This window comes from Saccostrea cucullata, unplaced genomic scaffold (genome assembly GCF_032062105.1).
Source record: "Saccostrea cucullata isolate Sc308-1 unplaced genomic scaffold, CSIRO_AGI_Scuc_v1 ctg5045, whole genome shotgun sequence".
Classification (NCBI taxonomy): Eukaryota; Metazoa; Mollusca; class Bivalvia; order Ostreida; family Ostreidae; genus Saccostrea; species Saccostrea cuccullata.
This window is the reverse complement of record NW_026938079.1, coordinates 25223-49526: the sequence shown is the minus strand read 5'-3', so window position 1 is coordinate 49526 and position 24304 is coordinate 25223. Positions and strand designations below refer to the sequence as shown.

Below are 24304 nucleotides of genomic sequence, written 5' to 3'. Positions count from 1 at the left end.
AGTGTTTGTAAATATGCACATGTTAAATTTATTTTCGTTAAAATTTTGTTCTCATTTTGTGTTTTCGGGTACAAGTAAACATTTGGTAATGACTTGACACACAGTCGTTGAACGTTACAAGAAAAACATTATATAAGCTTTCTGATTAAAGGGAAAACGAATGAAAATAAAAACGCAAGAACACAGTTTGTAGAAATATTATCAGAAAACGGAGAAACCTTTGTAAAATTCATTATCACTAACACACGTTTTAATATTCGATAGTCAAGTCACTTTTTAAAATTCCACTAGGCTTATTCCTAAAAGTTAAATTACAATAAAATATGATAAAATCAAGGTTCCACAAAATTTTGTTTCTAGCAGTTTGCATACACTGTATCATTTTGTAGGTAATCAGCAACGGCATCATAACAAAATTGGTAATCCTCCTAAAAATATGAAAAGAATTACTAGCAAGAAATTAAATTTTAAAAAAATATCAAAAAATTTTGTGAAGGATTACCAAGTTGTTTATAAACTCAGGACGACGGATCTGTAGCTGTCGTGTTATGGTAAATATATCCACTTCTCCATCCATGGACATTTGTTCCAGTGCATTGTATACAACACAGAATTGTCCACAGCGCTTTGCACCATCACTAACAAAATATTTAGTTCATAAATGATTTTAGTACTTTATGACACATTTGAACTTCTAAATGCTAGTATATAGTCAATTTCAAAAAGACAATTGAATATGTATTTTAATTCTCTTGAGTTCTTTATTGTATTTTGAAAACCAGGATGACTTATAAGACATAGAAAATAGTGTAGTAGATAAAGAAATGGGTGCATATTAATTTCTATTCCTGCTATTTTACTCATTTTCAGAAGAATCATGATGACTTATATAAGACATACCTTGATAGTACAAGAATCCTTGCACCAGGGTAAGTGGTCTCTTCCATCTTTGCCTCTTTAATCAAATCAATTAAGATTCTTCTACCAGTTGTATCGTTTTCACCTTTCCAGGTGGTGCTTTCTAGTATTGTAACTCGAACATCACTTCCCACCTATAGGTTATAGGTGAAAAACAAAAAGGATTGAAAAAATATTCTTTATTTAATTCAATGAAACAATTAATTTATCTAGTATGTTGATTCAAACCTTAGAGTGCAATACGATATTGGTTTTGATGATGCTTGGCATTTTGGTACAATCTGAAAATTTGGTGGTGTGTTCTCCTACTGTTTTGTTTTCATTCTTCCTTGGGACCCAAAACGAAGACTAGAAGTTGATAAAAGGAAAACAATTAGAGAAATTAAACAATTAAAGAGAATCCTTTGCAAAGGGTCTATTATAATAAAATAAAATGTAAACAAAAGCGATTATTCCATAACCAATTTTGCTTAATTTCACACTGCAGCTCTTATGTTTCAAACTTATTTCGACTGTAACTGTTATTCTTTGAGTTATTTTCTGTCATGAATGAAAATAGACGATTGAATTCATTTACCGATGGAAACTCTCTCAATGGAAATAATGAAACAATGATTGGAGTATAAAACGCTCTCACGAGACTCAAGAAGTCTTCTACATAATCCGGAAGCGGAAATTGGGCGCTAATAAGACAGTCACTCCTCGTGAAAGACTGAAATTAGAAATTCATAATAATATTGTTTCTCAATTTGTCAATTTTAAGAAAATTTATAATCGGAGACGAAAATTAATCAATTTAACAGGTATATTCATTAAATATATACCTGTAATACAATTGCATTATAGTATCTCCTTGCTCCCTTTGAGTCAACCATATGACACATATACGCATCAACTACAATAGATTGTAATAAGAGAGTAAATGCATGTATAAACGGTTGATAACGATTTTTGTATAAATGTCTGAAAGTCTTATTGAAATATAGATCACTTTCAATTATAACGTGCCTTGTAAGATCAATCAAAAAGAAAAAAAAATACTTTCAAACTTTTTATTTAATTACCAGGCAATATATTGGGAGATAAGTTTGCCTCCATATTCTTTCTTCCAAATTCGTAATCTGTCTCGAAATATTCTTTTCTCAAAGAGAATAACTCCTAATAAAACAAAATCAAATTTTATAAAAACTGCAGATGATATGACATATATGTAAGAAATGCTAATGAAAGATGAACGTTTTCATAAAACACTAAACAAGATGTCCATGGGCTGCAATGACACTAACTTTAGAAGAAGATTTTGAAAAGATTTTTACGTATTATGTAAATTTTGATTCCCGATTTTTGACTTCACCTAGCCTTGTGTCCATTTATATAAGAAAATGAATTCAATCAATTTTAAACTTATGTTTATTAATATCTGTTGTGAATTTGAATCCATTATTTACTCCGATGCAAAACGGAAAACTGGATGTATCTCTTAAGAAAGGTTGCATACAATATGGATTGTCGTGGCTTTGCTGTTTTAAGACGAAAATTTTGAAAGGATTTTAATCATAAAATCCTGTTAAAATGTTAAAACCCAGTCTGTACCTAGTGTACCAGTTACTCAAATTCTGCCCTCTTTTTGATGATTTCATGTGGAATTAAAAGATTAATGATGGTTTTCTTGTTCTTAAAGTAATGACTTAATTCTGTTCCCCAAAACTTTCATCTCTGTTGAGATCCAATCATGGTGCCCGTGACCATGTTTTGAATAAACTTGAAACTGCACCACATAGTTTGCTTGCATAGATTGTATAGTGTATCGACATGCTTTATCATATGCTTGCTGATTTGAAGGAAGATTCTTTTTGAAAGATTCTTTTTCATACAAATTAAGGTGGCCAGCAAATTGCAGACAAATCTGTCTATAGTAATCACAATGCTGCTTACAAAAAAAATTGAATTTTCACAAACATTTCATAACACAAAGCAAAAAAAATCTATCGTAAGGGATAATATGTTCAAAAGTTGTTTTGAATCTATACCATGATTCTTAAGATGTCTAATTTACGGACATACGATAAATAGAGACAGAACAAGAAGCTTGCAATCTATTAAGTCAGGTGGGCTGTTATAAGATATATAACATTTATTTGAACAACAATCACCTCAAATTCAGCAGATAAGGGAGATTTGTTGGCCACATGTCCAAGATTGGTGTGACAGCTCTGCTCCTGGAATTGTTCTAGAAATCTGTCTGTAGAGATAGATCTTGCTCTTCCTCTGAACGATTCGTATAACGCCAAGTAAACTGTTTTGTACTGATCCTGTATATTAAAATTATGTACAATTTTTGAGTTGAAAGTGATTCATGGTGTTTATAAATAATTTTAAACTTTTAAAATTTATAATTAAATATTTTAAATCAAATGTTTAATCGATGATGCTATCAAAAATTGTTAATGTAATACCTCGCCCTGTATCATATTCATTCTGTCTTTTCTCATAGTTTCTAAATATTTTGGTACATTAATTTTTCCTGTTTCGTCAGCTTGCCGATAGAGGGCGTCAAGTGCAATATATGTCCCTGTTCTTCCTACACCTGCACTTTTTTTTTCAAATAAAAAAAAATAAATATCACGATTGACAAGCTTTCATTATGTTTTTCATAGAGATTATTTTATTGCAATTTGATATATTTGCAGTTACATTTTTCGATATTTCTGAAACAAGAATTCTGTGTCCTTCAAAGCAGAGTGAAATTGGGAATAGTTAAGTGTCAGTCAAATTTCACATGAAAATCCAAAAAGGAAAAATATTGATTATTTATAAGCTTTAGAAAAAATACTTAGATCAGGCAAAAATTTCAAACACAATGGGTATATCTTTTATAAATAGCATCATACCTGCAGTGAACTAATGAATATTCCGCGTAGTAAATTGCAGACATCCTCATCACGTGACGATGAAATACTACGAGACTTAATGGATCAGCGACCGCGTGATCTGGCCATTGTGTATAGTGGAACATTATGACGTCACGCTCAGTATTTTCCTACCCAATGAAGATTAAATAGTTTGAAAAAATTAATGATATCCATGGAGTGTTTTCAAGAACTTGTGCATTCATTATGAAAATTTTGTGGAAAATCTCGAAATAATATACAAGTATATCATTCATCATACTCAACATAAAAATATTTATAAATATATAAGATTATTTAAATGAATGATTCAAAATTATTGGTCAACTCACAACAGTATTTTGGATCCGTAATTTTCTTATTGTGTGGTTTGCGTAAACTTTCTCATCTTGTTGCCTCACGTACAGTTGGCCGTTCTGAATTTTGTCGTTAACATTTGGCCAATACAGGGCACATTTCGTCTAAATGAAAAAAGATTCAACTGATAATATTGATTTTACTTTAAAAAGTAAAAGAAAAGAAAAACGATTATGTCGGTTAAAAGGAGAAAGAATGACTTATTCTAAGTTTAATGAGAATATTTTTGCTTGCACATATAGTATATGTTATAATTATTATAATCTAAATTAATTGTACTTTACCTTCATGCCTTCTTTTAAATTAGTTAGACAAACGATGATAGAAACATTTTCTTGCCAAACCATTCTCCAGAAGTCTGCAATGGTCTTTGGTTTTGGCCCTTAATAAACAAATAATACAAAAATATATATCACTAATAATTGACTCATTTTTGGTTTAAAATTTCAATCGTCCATATTAAATCAATATTTAATTTTCAATTTACCTTGTGTGGCAATATAAGCCCTTCGTCCTTGTGCATTCTTCAAGCAAACAGAAGATAAATTTATAATATGACTTAGCATAAGACACTTTACGCAAGCTTGGATTACATTATAGACGGGTTAAATTTACTCAAAAACAAAAGAAATGTGTTTTAAAAATAGCATTATTTATATCTGTTTTAAGTTTTTCATACCAAATTAGCGAAAAAAAACCCAGAGAAAACAATATACAGTCCACACATTGATGAATAAGCATGAAAAAGTTGGCTTTCCAACATCTCTTTTATGTTTAGAGTTTCAAATGGCTTTAATTAAAACATGCCTATAAATTGTTGTTAATGGTTCATATGAAGAAGGTCTTGTTTTCAAAAAGGAAAAACGAGGAAATATACAGTGAAAGTAAATATTTGCTAGGAATTGTAAAAACTCACCTCAATGTAGTTTGCATTGATATAGTCTGATTCCTTAGGATTTAATTTCTTTAGGATAACTCTCGAATGGTCATCTATAAATTGTACGGTATGGTTTAGAATAATAAAAAAAAGAAAAACATATGTACTTAATAATAATTATAGCTTAATCATAAACATCCTAATAAACGTATTCAATGTTAGAATTCTGAAGTTCGAATTAAAAAGGTGATAACAGAACATGAGAGAATACTATGTAACATCATTCAATTTACAAAGCAGTATATTGTGTGTGTTATATCACGTAATGAGATAATAAAAAATCCAAGTTATAAAGAGAGGTTTCAGAACATACTCTGAAATTTTAACCTGACGATTTTTATGATATAAAAGCAAATACATACTTACAAGGAAAAGTTGTCGTGTATCGATTTTTTGAGACGTTCTCAGGTTTTTTCCCTTCAGTACAAGGATATAATTCTCCTTTTGGTATTTTCTTAATTCAGAACAATAACATTTTAGTAAATGAAATTTAAATTAAGTTTACTAAAATTTGTTCTAATTTTTTTTTTTTTGCAAGATAAGGAATCATTATGAAAATACAGATACTCATATATGTATAACTTGAATGTCATGTTATTGATTTTTTTAAATATGTTATTGATTGATTAGATAATTACTTAAAAAATTGCAAATGAACTCTTATTTGTTTTCATACCTCATATTCTTTTTTAAAAGAAGCATTCTCATTGTCAGACATGAACTTTATTCTTTCCTCTAACTCCAAAATTGTTATCGTTTTGTGCTTTGGAGAAATCTTTTCTGGTACAGGTTGTGTTTTAAAGACTACGTTGTCAAAGCCATTTATTTCAATTTCTTCATGGCCTGATAGAAAACAAAAACAACGTTTCAACACACAATTCTCCTAGATAACATTCATCTGAAAAATTTCATATTCATAAGATATAAAAGTACATATCGTGATTTTTCTACACTGTTGAAATTCTAGAGTTACAAAACTTTTATAAGTTAATGCTTGAATATGCTTGGACAAAACAAATTAAGTCTTTTTTTATGTTTAGATTAAATCTTAATTTAATTACAATCGTTCATTCAATGATTTTATCGATTGAATAAAAAACACTACCATTTGAAGTCAATGCGACTGAACTTTGTTGTCGATTTGAAGTGTCCTTTCCCTTGATATTTCTCTTCCGCCTGCAAAACAAAGGTAAATTGATTAATCTATTTAAAAAAGGAAACCTTTTTATTTAACTTGCATGTATTTGCACTAAGAAAATAATATAGTTTTGAAATACAAGACTGTACAAATAATTCAGTGGAAGAACAACTCATTCGGAAGGTCGTGAGTTTAAACCTCGGCCGCAACTCTATGAAGGTAGACAGCAATTGTTTCTTCACTAAGCGCTCGGTCCTTTAAAACGAAAATTTTGAGTCTTTTGATGAAATGTTCAAAACCTTGTCATAAAAATAGAAGTCTCTGTTTGATTGAAAAATTCTTCAACGGGTCGTAAAACAACAATCTTTCAATCACTCTAAAATACTTATATGACGTATGAAAGGATAAGTTAATTTTATAAGAAAGAAAATAATTTTTGTCATCGAGAACACACATATCGTCAACTTTATTGTTTTAGTTTGAACAATTAATGGGCTTTCATATACATGCTCAAATTCATAATTAAAAGCAATATTTTATAAACCCCTATCAATTTCCTTTCTTCTTTTTAAATGACTTTAAATCGAGATAAAGACATCCAATGTTACTTACTACATGTAAATTACCCTTGTATCAAGAATGAATATTTAAGAATATTTTAGAAATTTGATAATATTTCTAAAATTACCTTTTGTTTATTAAAACTTTTCTTTAAATTATAGGTTAACCTTTTGTTTGTTGTCTATTCTACAGTAGAACCACAAATGATATGCATACTAGTATGTAAATGCATTTTTAAGTCATTGGTTATTTTCTCTGCGATTTAATGTGACCTTTGTGTCTTTCAAATCCTGTTTAGATATACAACTGTAATAGATAGTATACAAAAGCAAACACTTGAATCAAGTTTAATCATATACATACAGAGACTGATTAATTGATGGTACGTTATGTTACGTCCAATTCGCGAGTTCTCCAATCATGTAGAGACGTTACCAATCAGGGCCATTTAGCAGAGAGGGATGTTTATCGTGCCAACTCCTACTGTGACACGGGAACTCACAGTTTTCAAGGTCTCATCGGAAGGTTCCACACATTTTCCAATTGTTGCCAATTGTTAATCCTCCATGGCACTTAACCCCACTGAGATTTTGAAGGTCCGTTTTTGCTCTGTTCCTATTTGGTATTGTCTTAATGTTTGGGCTTGAGTTCTGTTCGTTATCTCCATATATTTCATGCTACTTATTGTTTATCGAACGACCATAGAACAATCGATCTTTTGGGGTACCATGAAAGGTCAGACACAGAGAGAAAACCAGTCTAAACAATGCCAAAAAATTTAACAATATATTTTATGATATAAAACAAAAAAATTACTGATTAAATTACAGTGCAAGTACCGAATGATAAATAAAGTTATGATCACAACAGCTCCTATTAAGAGAAAGCATGTAGCCAATGAACCGCCCAGAACACCGTTATCTGCCGCCTCTCTCTCTAATGCTGTCTTCCTCAAAGTCAACACTGAAAGAAATAAAAAAATGTAGTATATCAAAATTCTAATTTCGCAAGACGAGATTATTGGGTATATTTGTTATCTTAAGGACTTACATGTTGTTAATATTGAAAGAATTCTCCATTTTTTATCTTTTTTTTTTTTAGATAAATGAATTTATTCAGCAACAGAATTTTTCGTTACTGGCTACCTTGGAAAACTTGACTCAAATCAAAGTTACTCTTGTAAAAGTATTTTGCAAATATGTTTTTAATCGATGTTAAATTATATTATTTTGTTTTACGATATTTTGCTTCATTTTTGTAATTTAGTGATAAAGAAGAACTTATTTAACATTTGAAATCAGACATATATTTAAATGTTATAGGATATAGGAGTTATTCACTGTAAGGATTTTTACATTTATTTAGGATCAGTTGCATGCATAATCGTTAAATTCCCGCTATGTGCACATATTGTATAGATAAATTGCTACCTCCATAACCTTTCTGAGTTAAAAGTTGAAAAATGCAAAATTTTGACAATTATAAAATCAAGCTACACGTAAAACGTTTCATTTCTGAGACATTAAGTTTAACATCAACATTTTCCCAAGGAATAAAAAATAATAATTATAATAAATCAATGAAATGATAAATAAATCTCATTTGTGATCTGACCTGAATCATTATGGTATCGACAGTTTGAGATTATCACATACAAAGAACGTTAAGTTCAATTCGACTTAAAACGTAAACGTGAAAAGATTGAAAGGTAATTAGCAGAATAACAACTATGGAATACCATAATAACACAAATAACTATTTACTATGGATTATTTCACCTTCAGAAATCAAATGTTACCTCTATCATTACACTTTTCTCCTGTGAATGCTTTTGTACATCCATTTCTGCAAGTACCATTAAACCTATCACAGGTTTCGTTTTCTGCACAGCTACCACAATTTTTTCTGCAATTTTCTCCATACCTTCCAAGCATACATTCTATTAAAAAAATTTAATTTGTAAGGAACCATGTTATATGTGCATTCACACAGTCAAGTAAGAACTGTAAAAGCTTAATGAATATAGGATGTTCCGTATCCTACATAAAATTCTTTAAAAATATATGCAATATTCTTTCATAATTAAACAATGTTGATATAAAATAATTCTACAATTGTCATGCAACTATTAACGTACAACTGTAAGATAAAGACGTATGAGAATTGATTCTAAGTAATTGGGGAGGGGGTTGAATGATATTCTAAAGAAATCTGTAATATGAATAAATATTTTGTTCCGTTTTGAAAACTTTTAAAATCACACGTTTTAATTGTGATTACTTTCTTGAAAATAAAGTTTAAGATTTTAGGAACTTCTATGTACAACTTCCCTTACTGTGAAGTATTTTGAACCATGAGATATGGATATATGGATCATAAAATGTGGTGTAAATAACACTTGTAGTTTAGCATTTTTCAAGCCTAACAACGTACCTTCAGAACAGTTAAAACCCATCCATCCTGCCTCACAGCCATGCTTACATCCACCATCGGTGTTGTTACATGACTTGTAGGCACAATTTTGATTACATGAATTGGAGCACATCTTCCCATACATTCCTACATCGCAAGCTTTAAGAAAAAAAAAACGTTTCGCAAGAACAATAGAATAAGACTTTCTAAAACAAGAAGATACGTTTAGTTTGCTCCAATTTGAAAAAAAAGTATCTATTAAAATAATCGGTATAATAAAGAAAAGATACGTTTTTCGCAATTATGGCCTATGTATCCGTCGTCACATCCATGAATACAGGTCCCATTGAGAGGTACACAATCATTCTTTAGGCAATTGAAACAGGTTTTTGAGCAGTTTTTGCCGTAGTATCCTTTTTCACAGGCTACAAAAGGTATAACACATTAAATTACTAAAGTAGGACTAGAATTTCCATATTCAGTTTAAATGAACTTGACTTAAAATGAAGTGTAATTTCTTTATAAAATATTACACAGTTTATTACAGAAATGCAACTGATTGCTGTCTTGAATTCATACCTTTAGAACAGTTGGCAGACGTCCAGCCTGGTGTACATCCAAACACACACATACCATCTTTATGATCACAGGCCTGATTTACACAGTTTTCATTACAAGGTTCAGAGCAGTTTTTTCCATACCACCCTCCGATGCAACCTTATGAAATTAGACTATTATTTCCATATTTTTGTTTGCTTAATAAAGACAATTTATAAAGAAGAGCAATTCAGACGTTCATTATTTAAAATAGTATGATTTAAAGTACATCCATATTATCATTAAAGCACATTCTTTGTTTTGTGAAGCGGAATTTAGAAAAATATGAACTACTTAGTCAAACACACTTTCATTGCATTTTGGTTCTATGTATCCATCCATGCAGCCATTGAAACAGTTCCCATTTTCGTTGTTACAACGAAGTTGCTCTCTGCAAAACGAACTGCATGTTCTTGAGCAGTTTTCTCCATAAAACCCCTTTTGGCAAACTGTCAAAATAAACACCATTGTGTAAAATACTTTTGAAAAACAACTTTTTATGCATAATATTTTTTATTTTATCTAACACTTAGAGGTAAACATTGACTCTTATATGACGTTTTATTGTGGGCATTATCTCAACACATCACGATTATAGATTAAATATAGCTTTGCATAATTTTGAAATATTATGGCTTTGATCATGTAAGTGTATGGTTGCCGGTAATGCATTTCATATTAAACAAGCAAATTCAAAGAAATGTCGTCCCCCGTTTTCGGTGTCTTTGTGGCTGGGATGTCATTTTCAATGACATATTGTGTCAAAAATGTCACATATAGGTACATGTAATGCACATGTTAGATATGAAAGCCCTATCTCTTCTCAATCAAAAGTTATAAGGAAGCGAACCTGGTGACACCGTATGGCAATTACATCGAAGATTCAACTTTTCTTAATTGCAAATTAAATATATTATTACTTGAAGTTTTTTTTTTATTAAAAGTAGGGGTCAAGCTCCAAAGTCAAGGTCATTCTTGATATCCAATGAAAGGTCTTGTCACAAGGTTTAAATATGTGAAACATGAAAGCCTTAGCCCTTACCCTTTAATAATAATGGTCAACGTTTGTTTTTTAAAAGAAAGTTAAATTCCAAGGTCATGAAAGGGTTAAAGTTCTTTGTTCCAATGAAAGGTCTTATTACAAGGATTACATATTAAATGTCTGTGAAGTATGAGAGTCCTATCCCTTACCGTTCAAAAGTTATGATCAAGTAAAAGTTTTTTCACAAGTACATAAATATTCAAGGTCAATAGGTCAAGGTTGTTGGTATTCAATAGAAGAATTTGCCACAAAGAATACATATGTGAGATATGAAAGTCCTAGTATCTACCATTCAAAAGTTATGGCGAAAGTAAAAGTTCGGAATTTTTGTGTAAAAGTGTATAAAACCTCAAGGTCAAAGTCAAAGGGTGAAAGTTCTTTGTATCCAATGAAAGGTCTTCTCACAAAGATAACATAGGTGAAATATGAAAGCCCTTTTCCTTTCTGTTCAAAGGTTATGGCCGAGAATAAATTTTTTCACAAGTATAAAAAATTCTAAGGTTAAGGTGAAAAGGAAAAGGTTGTTGTTATCCAATGAAATGCCTTGTCACAAGAAATGCGTATATGAAATATGAAAGTCCTAGTATCTACTATTTAAAAGTTATGGCCAAAGTAATAGTTCGGAATTTTTTTTTTTATTTATTTATTTATTTTCATTTCTTCATACAAACAAACAGTGAAATATATATAGCAGGAAAATTACATTACAAACAATATGGTAATATTACCTTCAGAAATTTTATGCAAAATTTTTAAAAAGTTTGTAGTCTACAAGAGAGTTCAAATTTTTCAGAATGGAAGCATAGAAAAAATTGACCATTCAACATGATTGAAAATGTTATAGCTAGTTTCATCTAAGGAATTTAGTCGACAGTACATCTTATATTTGTAAATTCTATAGGCAACATAGTTCGGAATTTTTGTGTTAAAGTGGGTCAACTCCAAGGTCAAGGTCAAAAGGTCTAATTTGGTGGTACCCAATATATAAGTCATAGCTCTACTTTATCAAAAGTTATTGCCAAGGTTAACGTTGTTGTGACGGACGGACAAACACGCAAACAGACAGAGAGACAGACAGACGGACGTGAACGACAAAAAATATATACCGCTGAAATTTCGTTTACCGGAGCATAACAATGAAATCTTTCTTTTATGTGCAAAATTTTTCTGCAACCATCCTTAATCTTTATAATATTTGCCACTTAAAATATCATTATACTCAAACTTAGAATGAAAGCGTAAATCTATAGTGTTAAACGTATTCATATTACTCCGAAAATGATAAATTAGGTTAATATTATAAGGAATTGTTATAAAAGTTAGTATCATCTGACTAATTAGTAAAGCATTAGTGATGAATTTGTAAAGTTTTAATTTCAGTTATTGTCCACCGCTTTCGCAAAATCGAGGGGACATCAAATCTCATTTATCTGTCCGTCAGTCTGTCTATACTAGCTGTCCGTCTGTCCGCAAAAACTTTAACCTTGTCCATAACTTTTGATTTAGTTGAGCTATGGCATTCATATTTCACATGTCTATTTTTTGGGACAAGACCTTTCTCTGGGTACCACCAAATTTTACCTTTTGCCCTTGAACTTTGAGTTTGACTCAAATTTATACAAAAATTTTGAACTTTCACGTTGGCCATATCTTTCGAACAGTAGATACCAGGACATTTATACTTAACGAATGTTTTCTTTGTAAAAAAAAGACCTTTCATTGGATACCAACAACCTTGACCTTTTGACCTTGACTTTTCACATATGTAATTCTTGTGAGAAGACGTTTCATTGGATAGCAAGAACCTTGACCCTTTGACCTTGGTGTTGACGCCTCCTTTAAAAATACAACCTTGGCTATATTTATTTAAGGGTTAGGACTAGGGCTTTCTCACTTCAAATATTTAATTCTTGTGACAAGACCTCTCATTTGATACCAAGATCCTTGACCCTTTGACCTTGATCTTGGTGTTTGGCCCATTTTTACCACGTTTTGACCCATTTTTACACAAAATTTGCAAATTGTCACTTTGGCTCTAATTTTTAGGGTAGATACTAGGAATTTCATATTTCAAATATCATTTGTTTTGAAAAGTCCTTTCATTTGAAACCAAGAATTTTGACTTTTGACCTTGACATTGGAGATTTCTGTACTTACAAAAAAACTAAAACCTTGATCATAACTTTTGAACGGTAAGGGCTTGAGCTTTCATACTTAACATATGTAATCCTTGTGAGAAAACCTTTTATTGGACTCGGGAGTTTGTCCTACCTTTAAAAATGTTAACCTTGAACAGGTGGTGCTAGGGTTTTATATTTCACATATGTATTTCTTCTGAAAAGCCTTGCTTAGGTACCGACATATTTGATCTGGATTTGGGAAAGCTTAACCTTTGCTATGTTGCCATACAGGGGCATCAGTGTTTCACAAACACGTCTTGTTTTTTTTTATTTGAAAGAGTCTTTATTAGTCACATGATAACAACTTAAATAAGACATCCATGTTATTGTTTATATTATCTGGCCTTGACATAAAGGGATAAATTAAATATTTTGACATTAATTTGCAAAAAGAAACATATCCAACACATTATATATTAAGTTTCTCTCTCTCTCTCTCTCTCTCTCTCTCTCTCTCTCTCGAACCGCCGATAAATTTGCATGGCAGCATATTATTTAACAATTTTATATGCTTCAATTTTTACCGATATAGAGTTTTATGTTTTGCCAGTCTCTCAAGTGAATTATTTGGAATTCTTTAAAAAATTTTACAATTCAATTACTTTTTAATTTCTTCATATTATCTGTACATACATTGATTGCAGTTTGAACCTGTCCATCCTGGGTTACATCCATAGCTACACTCTCCATGTACATTATGACACAGTTCCCTTTGACAGTTAAAGCTGCAACGTCTGGAGCAGTTTTCCCCATACCATCCTTCATTGCACTCTTTAAAAAGGCAAAGAAGAATGAAAACATATATTTCAATATAAAAATAGGATTCCCTATTGAAGCTCTGCACTACACTCGGGGGTCATGATTTGAAGAATTAGAATCTAGACCACCCAGGGATGAATGGTTCTACACAAGATTAAACTTCATGGTCCAGTGGTTGATGAGAAGAATACTTTAAATGTCTTCCTCCTATTTTAGTCTTTTTTTATTATTTTCCTTTGTAAGGGTACTTGACCCTTCATTTAATTTACACACCCCTTCACCCCTTCAGGATGCTTTGTACCTTGTATGGTTAAAAATTGGCGGAATGGTGCTTGAGAAGAAGATGTAACTGTAAAAAAAAATTACAGAGTGACAGACGACGGACTGCAAGTGATCAGAAAGGCTCAACTGAGCTTTCAGCTCAGTGAGCAAGAAAAGAATATGCATAGACGAAATGTTACAAATATTATTTATGTTTAGCGCGGTAAAAACAAATGAAAATAAAATAATGGAATTTGTTATCCTGGAACTTTAGGGAACCAATGCTCTTGGATAACATCATATTTATCCTAGACCGTTATATATTGTTTAAGGTTGCTTTTATAATAGTATCGAAAAACTTCCCTCTAATATAAAATCTGAAAAACAATAATGCCATAAATTAAATATGTCTAATCGCTTATAAAATAATGCATCCTTGTAATATTTACGATGGCAGTTTTTCTCTTAACTTTATGATTCGATATAACACGTACTACAATTTGTTTTAAGGGTGTGCCTGTAAAACTTAAATTGTTGTGTATTACATGTCTTATTTATCTTAAAGAAAGCCTGTGTTATTTATTAAAAGATCGAAGCGTAATTTATCTATATCTAGTGTTAATTGATCGGATTTCCTACTGGTATCGACATACTTTTGATGCAGGTATTTCCCTGATATCCATCTTCACATCCATTCGTACAGAAACCATTTTCATGGAAACAATTTAGACCTCGACATTTGATACTACAGTTCTCCGAACAATTTTGACCATACGTTCCTGTTAAACATGCTGTAAGAAACAAGAAAAACTATCGTTATTTTGTTTTTTTATGATGGTATATAAACGTATAATATATCTCCTCTTTATTAAAAAAACTACAATTGAAGAAACATTTGCAAGTTTAGATTACACTTCATTGTTTTAAAAATACGGATCTTACTTACAATTATTACAAAGTGTTCCAATGTACCCGGGTGCACAACTTTCACATTTCCCACTTGCCTTGTCACACGGTAAATTATTTTTACAATGATTGCTGCATGTATACATACAATTAGATCCATAATATCCATCCTGGCAGGCTGAATAAGATACCATAGGACAAATGACAAACAAACAATAGGTTGTGATTCAAATTACATTCACGGTTATCTTGAATTCTCCTTTTTCAAATTGATAACTATGTCACTATTTAAAGCTAAAGGCATGATCTGGAATTTTGAGTCAGTTACATAACTCACGATCATTTCCAGCTCTAGGAAATAAAACGAGCAAATATTAAATATTGCAATGGAAGGTTAACAGACAATGCGAAGAATTTAGATCCGGCTTATATATATATTTTTAAATAAATTGTTTAATGAGGAATTTTGAAGTAGAGCTACTTTTCTTTCGTCGAAAAAGAAAATATCAAAAGTCGTTAAATTTCTATGGGCGGAGTTGTAGTATTTTTTAATTTTTTTTTCAAAGGATATTGACCTGCATACTTTGATCATGATTAATATCAAACTTAATTACAAAGTCTTGCCTTGTATTTGAACTGGACTATGATATATATATGAATTGTATGTGCGTACAGGAAGATAGCTAAGGAATTGTCCAGAATTGGTGTCAGTTTTTCCGGAAAGTGTTAACATTTGATCAATTTAGGCTAGAGGAATAGATCTGCAAAATAAGAACTAAAAAGGGTTTATCTTATACCTGCTTTAAAAGCTGGAGGGTTTATAGTAATTGGGATAACCATCCGTCCGTAAGTCTTTATGTGCATGCGTGCGTCTTTGCGTCTGTTACGCTTTAGGGTACCTATCTCTTATCCGCAACCCTACTTTACCATCAAGTAAAGTCTAGTTATACTTCAACAGCTTCTTTATTAAACAATGCTTCTATAGGGTCTCCAAAAGCATAACCATATGGGATCCGGGTATTATCAAATTAGTCTATCCTCACGGTACCAGTAGTTTACTCCAAAATTAATAAATTTAATGCAATCCATTAAATTATCGTAAAAATTAATATCCTTTTTTGTTTTTACAAGTTTCCCAATCAATAAATATGTAATGGTGAAATAAAATGATTTAATATTAAATTAAGAAATAAACAATAATGTTAAAAAGTTCTCTGCGAAATAAACTTAATCGATCACGTGATCGAATCATATGAAGTCCAAAGGGTTTCTCAGTAGATTTGATCACGTATCAACTAAATTCACTTCCTAGTGAACTTTTTAACATTCTTATTTATCAGTTATATTTACATTGAGACAGTAAAACTGTATTTATTACACAAACGGACCGCCGTATTGCTATGTTATGACGCGCGATGACCTAGAAGTTGTGTGGACTTGAAAATTCACCTCGCTCCAACATTTGAATGTTTACAATGATGTTCAGCAAACCACTTCAGAAATTCTTCTTTTATATGACTCAAAAGTGCGATGGTGACGCCCAAATCCGATCGTCTAGCCAAACCGCGATGGTCTGCGCCAAACTCCGATAGCTCGCTGTCTTTATGGACGCCAAAGACCGATGGTCATGCCAAAGTCCGATTGCTTGTTTCCTATAAGACGTGTTGCACTTAAGTGCGACGATCTGATACGCCAAGGATCGATGGTGTGGAGGAACAATTAACGTTTATGACGTCACAATAGTCCGACGTTTTGACGTTGTGACGTTGTCCTGCATTCTAGATCTGAATCCATTGATTGAGTATTCGTATCGCATACAATTTTACTGAATTTACATTTTGTTTTCACCTACCAGAGGTAGGGTAAGTTCTCGTACACCATTCGACTGATAAGGGTTAGTCCTTGAACACTTATGTGTTTCTTTGAACCCACCCGAGCGATTTGAGGTTAAGTCCTCGCACTCTACAGGAATAAGGTAAGGTAAATACTGCACCAACCCAAAGTTTAAGTTGTTACACATTTTTCGACTGATGAGTGTTAGTATCGCACCTATATCCAAAAGATGATCGTAAGTCTTTTTATGATATTTTGTATTTCTTTAAAAACAATCGGTTCTTGGCGTGGAGAGGCATTGCAGTTTGGCACAGCAGTACTGTGACGTCATAAACGTTGTATTCCGCCCCATCGGACTACAGCGGGTCGAAACATGGGACTTTGGTGCACACCATCGAACTGTAGCGTGACCATCGGGCTTTGGAGTCCCATCGCACTTTGGAGTCCTACATTTGTAAAATTGATTGATTGATTGTATAATGTTTAACATCCCTCTCGAGAATATTTCACTCATATGGAGACGTTACCGTATGCCGGTGAAAAGCTTCAAATTTTGACCTTTACTCGGCACGCAGGGCCATTGAGCAGTGAGGGATCTTTATCGTGCCAACGCCTGCCGCTGACACGGGGCCTCGGTTTTTAAGGTCTCATCTGAAGGACCTGCAACTTTCATTTCAAATTGTCGAGCGCATGGCGAAGGAACAGTTGCTACCCATTTTATTGACTGAGTCAGTCGCGGCCGAGATACGAACTCACGACCTCCCGATCACGAAGCGAGCGCTCTACCGACTGAGCAGCTACCGTGAACGGTACATCTGTAAGAACAATGATCCCAACTGAAAATAATCTTACTATATTATGAGTTCATTTTATTTGAAGTCAAAAGCGGTGATATCTCCTGTTCTAGTCTACATAATCGCAAAGAAATTTCGGGTTAAAAACGGTTAGTGCAATTTAAGGCATATAATAGTCAGGGATGGGGTCGATTACTTTCAAAAGTAATCGATTAAATTACAATTACTTTGGATTTTAAAAGTAATCGATTACAAGCTGATTTTAGACATTTTTTAAAGTAATCAATTACATCTGATTTCTTTTCCTTCATGTAATCGTTATTACTTATGATTACTTTAGATTACATTAAATCTTTTTTTGTTTAATGTTCAAGGACAACGGCATGTTTTTATTCTTCTTTCTTTTAATAAATATCATTAAAATTTTTAAGGTAAGATTCAGACAAAGTTTGATAATACATATCTTTATATAGATGCATGAGATTAATCTTATATCAACAGATTTCTATCTTTAATACAAGTAAATAACTTGTGTTATGGTTAAGAGAAATTGAAAATAAAGAATTTATTATTATTATTTATAGATCAAACTGGACATAATTATAGTTAAGGATATAAAGATTCGATAGAAATTCAGTTACACAAGTAATTGACCTCTTGATTATAGTGATGACCTTTTCAATTAAGCTGCTAATTATTCTAGATGTTAACACATAGAATTAACATATTAAATTCACATATTAATCTTCTTATGTACATTGTTAATCATACAAAATGATTTTTAGAACACACATCTCAATAAAGGAACATTTTATATTAAAACAAAATTAGTTGATACGTGATCATATCTACTGAGAAAACAAGTTTATTCAAAGATTTATAGGGGAAAAAATGTTGCGTAACACACTTTTACTTTTCGTATAAAATTGAAACAAAAAACCCTTTAAAATCATCATGTAGATCGAAACTTTCTTTCAGTATATACCTGTACATGTATCTAGTCAAATGGTGAATTGCTAAGCTGCTAAAGTATTTTGAAATGACTACCTAATATAGCTAAGAAATGATTGAATTACGCTTTGCCTGGACAATGGATCTGGTTATAAGCATTTCTGGAAGCATCAGAAGAAGATACCTAAGTAAATATAGCTTAAAGTTTTATTATAACATTTGCTTATAAACAAATTTGTACACTGAAGAAAAATCACTTAAAATGATTTTATGAACTTTGTTTTAATAATTGTAATCATAAAGTAATCAAAAAGTAATCATGATTACAGGACTTTTTTCAGAGTAATCGATTAAATTACGATTACTTGTAATCAGAAAACTTGGTGATTACTGATTACTTATGTTTACTTGGCAAACTGTAATCGATTACAGCTGATTACAATTACCCCATCCCTGATAATAGTATTTAAACATTCTTCACACGGAAGGAAGATCTACTGAACATCTGTTAAATGAAAGATATATATATATTTTTAAGTTATTTTATCTTTTTTATCCAAGTTCCGAAACGAGCCAGAAATACATGTGGAAATAAGATATCACTTCGCCATGTTATTCGCTCGCGCTATGACTTCTGAACCCCAAAGTAAATTCATACAGAATTGAACATATTTCCCCTTCAAAAGGTTCATCTACGAAAAATATTTGCAAATGTAAATATATGATAAAAACTCATTAACTATCTGACTTGTTCATATTTGTTGAGGTCCTAGCCAAATTCAATAAGCAAGGCAGGGTTTGAATAATTCTAATCATTTGGAATTTTAAAATACATTTTAGTTGAGAATACAAACCAGTAGTTGGGGGACTGGCCTTTCAAAAATAACTTTAAATTTTTAATTGTAAAAAAGAAACAAAAGTCATTCAAAAAAAATCGGAGGATACATCCCATAAAACTCCAACCTAAGATAATATATCCCCAGATCTTAAGTTCATTAGAATGGAAGTCGGGTGCAAGCGAAATAGTTTTCCAAAACTACTTGTATATATTTTGAGTTTTCTGATTTCTTTACTGAAAAATTTCATTTTCGTGTGATAATTTGTTTGTGCTTTGGAAAAAATATTATTCTTTGGAGTGTTACTTTCGAGAATAATGAAATTTTGAGAGGTAATATCTGTGAAAAATCACATTTTATAATCTCTTCTGCCTCCTTTCAAAATTAGTGATTTTTAAATTATAACAGGCAAGAGACTTACGTTGATCACAACTGGGTATCATCCATCCTTCCTCGCATCCATGTTCACATTTTCCACTTATATGATGACAGGAAGCACCATCAAGACAATGACCAGTACAATTTGTCTTACATTCCATACCATAATATCCGGGCATGCAAGCTAAGAAATACAAGAAAATTTCATATAGTTGTTTCTCTGAATATATAGTTAACTAGATTTAAAAATCAAGAAAAGCAAGAAAAGGACACAGTAAATTATTATCGACTTTCTGAAAGACATAATTAATTGTATATATTTTTCAAAGTGCCTCACCTTATAATGATTTAAATTTCAGATGACAGTATATATTTTGATTATCTATTTATAAATGGCTTTTTTTAAAAATTATTTTTCGGTTTACCTCTTAAATCTTGTGCAGAAAATATAGTAACTTACTTTTGTTACAGAACTCTCCTATCCAACCAGATGTACAACCAAGACAGGTTCCCTTTTTAATATGACATCTTCTATCCTGGCACTGAAGGGGGCAAGGAAGATCACAGTTTTTACCATAAAACCCATCTGTTTTACAACCTGGACAAATGAAAAATTGGATAAGAATGTCTTTAACATATGCACTGTGCATACTGTACCGTATATTAGTTATTTTTTAAATATAAATAACGTATTTATAAATAGATAATTGTTCTAAAATATTACCCATCACATTCACTTCACATATCTCCGTTGAAACAGTTGCCATTTCGTACCCGACAGGATATGATGTCTTATTTCGTTCATTGTAAAATGTAACATATCGTCCATGCATGGTACAGATTTTGCTTATATCTAACGGAGGTAGTTCTGGTCCATCTTTGTAACAAAGATAACTTTTCTTAATTACTTTTGTGTTCGAAACATATAACGAAAACCCTGCAAGTCTTCCTCGTTGACGATCAGCTAGAAATTAAGAAAGAAACACTTTTATATAACATTATCAGGTACATGTGTAGCATTCAATTGTTGCCTAATACATCATACGGGTGATTTAGGAGATCATTATGATTTTTCTTTCACTAAACAAAAGTTATTGAAATAAAAAGTTCACTTAAAATGACTTTAACAAAGTTTATCGTAAAAGATTTTATTTCTGGGAAAATTATTTATTTCTGATATATACGATGGGTGATCAAAAAGTTTGAGATTGAATAATTTCCATACAACAAATAAAATAAGATTTCAGTGCTCATTATTTTTTTTAAAGTAGCCCTTTCTGATTATAGTGCATATATGGCACCGTTCTGCCCATGCGCGAATCACGTGCTCCATGCGGTCACAAGACATGCTCCGGAGCAGTCTGTTCATAGACGCTTTGATATTTTCCGAGTCCAATATTTCTTACCTTGCAAGTTAATTTTAATAACAAGAACAGTCAATTTGTCAAAAATGACCAATTAAATCACAGAAATAAAATGGTTGGATAAGGATATCATTTGCCAAAAAGAGCACGGTGAACATCACAACCCGATTTCCCTGTGTTAGGAACGTTGATTATCCAATATAGATATAAATATAGCATGGGACGTTCTTTTTATCATATTCAATATATTAGAAATCTAAAATAAGCAATATTTTAGGGATTTAAGTATTATATAATTGTTAAGATATTTAACTATTTTTTTAGCAGTAACTTCGTGATCTTTCATAACAAACTGCCAAATAAATGATATCTCTTCCCCAGCTTGCTTTCCCTGTGCTACAAAACAAACATCATTTTGAACCATCTCCTTCCCTTCACTAAAACAATTAATCCAACATATGATTGAGCATCTGGAAAGTATATTATCTTCATAAAACTTGTACAAATTATTATACGATACTTCAAAAGAATTTCCAAGTTATACGTTAAACTTCACAGCTGTTTGTTCCTCGAGTAAGATTATGACAACCATTTTTCGTCACGAGTCATCTATGTATTGACGTCATTTTAACATTCTGACGTCACAATGATGGAGAAATGTGCAATTTATAGAACATGTGCATGACTATAGGTGTGCCAATTTTCCTTCTGATCTTTATTGTGGTTTTGTAAATATTGAAATAGTTTCCGAACATTTTGATAACCCCTCGTATACATCTATTTATCTTTTTGCTGATTCATTTTCAGAAATCAATTAATGAATTTAAAACTAATTTAAACAAATTAGATATTGTTACATTGTAGCTTTTTCACAACTTCTGTGGCACTGCTGATTTGCAAGGCATATCTTATCTTCTTTACTAAATATATAAATATACTCTGCAAGAGAGCAGTGTCATTCATTCGTCTATTCTTTCTAGAAAGAATCACATCATTATTCACGCTCAAAAGCCCAATAAAAGCACAAAGCAGGAGCCGAGTAAACACGAACATCTTAAACATCAGAAGTGGAACCAGGTGCTATTGATAAGTGAGTATCCTCCGCCGACCAGTCACACGTGTTGTGTAATCATGATTTATCACGACATTATCATTACTCATATATAGATCTTAAAAACATCCCTGTAAAGATATGGTTTCGGCATTGGAAGACCTCTATAAACAACAATTATACGTAGAAAAATGATTTTAAAAATGCGATTTCAGCTACATACACATATCTGTCAAACACTTCATTGAAAAAAGAATGATAAGTCAACAGACCGTATCATATTTTAACTTTCATTTGTACGCAAACATTGGTAAGGGTCTAAAAGCAAATAATGTCATCAATTTAAAGGATATCTCATTGAAAACTACTAATAAAACTACACTGTTTTTAAGATGCATATTTCCAATCTTGCCAGTTAATGTTTTGCGGTCTTATTCTGTTGTACAACGCTATTTAGCATGAGGTTCAGTGAAGTGGCAGAAAACGAACAATTGACGATCGTGAAACTAGGAAACTTTTAAGAACCGTAAAAACCAAACGTTCTATTACGGATATGATCAATCATGGTAGGCCTTTTCCTGATTCACAGAGAACAGTCAAGAAATGATTGTATGAAAATAATTTTTATAGGAGGCTCTTATCAAAGGATTCGCAATGAGAACAGCAAAAATCGTGTGGCTTCGGCAAGAGGAAAGAAATTGTGGGGAGTTGAAAGAAAATGCGATAGAGTGATATTTACAGATGAAAGTAAGGTAGTAATAGAAGGTAACCGTATGTATGACTGGAGACGACCGGGTGAAGGTTGGATGCCTGAGTGTTTACGTCATGGTCCGCTGGTCAAAGTATAAAATTTGATGATCTGGGCATGCGTAACATGGAATGGTGTGCTTGCATACTCATTTATCTCCTAGACCCTCGCCGGACTGTTTTCACACTTCCATTTAACGGTTAATTGGTAATTGTATTAAAATAGATTGTAATTAATTCATTTTTTAAATAGATTAATATGTTTTTTTCTACAGAGCCATTGCTTTAGAATTATTTTAGCACCGTACGTCAAACATAAAATCGTCCCGAAATCATTTAATTGATGAAAATAAACTGCTTAAATTTTTCAACATGTTAAAGGAACCCTGAAAGTGTTGTGCTATTCTGAAGTGGTTTTCTTTGTTTTTTTTTAATTTGGCAATTCAATCAAGAAAAATGACCAATAACCACGGCAAATTTACTTTCAGAAATATTTAAGTTCCATTGTATCGACCAGAATTTTCTCTGCTTTTCCGACCATGTGATTTTACCTTTATCAATATGTATAATGTACGATCATACCATTTGTGCAACGAATTAGCGATTTTTTTTTTAAATGTGTGTATTATATGCTTCTGTAATTATAATGAATTATGATTTAATTGCGAATCTGATCGCGAAAATACAGCGAAATGTTAGTGCTTTGCGTAAACTCTGCGACACAGTAAAATTTAAAACGATGGAAAACCCTGATATTAGATACATGTATATGTTAAAAGGAGATGGCACCCATTCTATATCAACCTTGAATAAGCGTCTCTCCCGAGACAGAAGATTTGAGTTTTGATTGTCGCCATGCTTATTTTTTGAAAAGGATATTCTTATCCACCCATTCTGACGCCGAGATTTTGCCATTTCTGACAAATGAACTGTTTTGTTATAGAAAAATTAACTTTTATCGAAAGAAATATAAAATTTAGAAATATCTTTCACCTTTAGTGACAGAACACTAAGGAGGGGGTCACGTTAACGCCAATATAACGTGATTTGCGCATGAGCAAAACGATGGCAGATGTGCATTAAAATCGGAGAGGACTAATTCAAAATATAATCAACCATGAAACCCAATATTGTTTCTTTATTGGAAGTTTTTCAGTTAGTTTGCGAACTTTTTGATCACCCTTAGCAATCCTATCATTTACTAGTTGCATATGTTCAAAGTATATCCCCAAAGTCTTTTTTTTAAAGATACTGCAATTCAAAAGTTAAGAAAAAATTTTTTTTGTTTGGTCACACAAAAAATAATCATATGACGATATCGCTATTTGCAATGGCGTGAAGTCACCTTTGTAAAATTAGATTTATATCATACT

General features: G+C 31.7%; 1 protein-coding gene across 2 annotated transcripts in view; it reads right to left on the bottom strand.

Moving 5' to 3' along the window:
- Nucleotides 1-211: 211 nt before the first annotated feature.
- Nucleotides 212-24304, bottom strand: part of LOC134249390 (receptor-type tyrosine-protein phosphatase epsilon-like) — a 30803-nt gene continuing 6710 nt past the window's right edge. Inside the window, exons 3-31 of one of the 2 annotated variants that reach the window (XM_062731755.1) lie at nt 20494-20733; nt 20230-20367; nt 19813-19953; nt 15018-15155; nt 14725-14862; nt 13685-13822; nt 10138-10278; nt 9812-9949; nt 9523-9657; nt 9254-9391; nt 8619-8759; nt 7660-7783; nt 6227-6297; nt 5798-5964; nt 5488-5575; nt 5101-5174; nt 4672-4708; nt 4469-4566; nt 4160-4288; nt 3810-3958; nt 3375-3510; nt 3072-3230; nt 1983-2076; nt 1743-1813; nt 1496-1630; nt 1147-1266; nt 901-1052; nt 503-638; nt 212-428 (exon numbers count right to left, since the gene is read on the bottom strand). In XM_062731755.1, coding sequence (XP_062587739.1) covers nt 357-428; nt 503-638; nt 901-1052; nt 1147-1266; nt 1496-1630; nt 1743-1813; nt 1983-2076; nt 3072-3230; nt 3375-3510; nt 3810-3958; nt 4160-4288; nt 4469-4566; nt 4672-4708; nt 5101-5174; nt 5488-5575; nt 5798-5964; nt 6227-6297; nt 7660-7783; nt 8619-8759; nt 9254-9391; nt 9523-9657; nt 9812-9949; nt 10138-10278; nt 13685-13822; nt 14725-14862; nt 15018-15155; nt 19813-19953; nt 20230-20367; nt 20494-20733 — 3638 coding nt within the window. In that variant the 3' untranslated portion in view covers nt 212-356. The remainder of the gene's footprint in view (nt 429-502; nt 639-900; nt 1053-1146; nt 1267-1495; nt 1631-1742; nt 1814-1982; nt 2077-3071; nt 3231-3374; nt 3511-3809; nt 3959-4159; nt 4289-4468; nt 4567-4671; nt 4709-5100; nt 5175-5487; nt 5576-5797; nt 5965-6226; nt 6298-7659; nt 7784-8618; nt 8760-9253; nt 9392-9522; nt 9658-9811; nt 9950-10137; nt 10279-13684; nt 13823-14724; nt 14863-15017; nt 15156-19812; nt 19954-20229; nt 20368-20493; nt 20734-24304) is intronic. The other variant, XM_062731756.1, reaches the window with a different exon arrangement.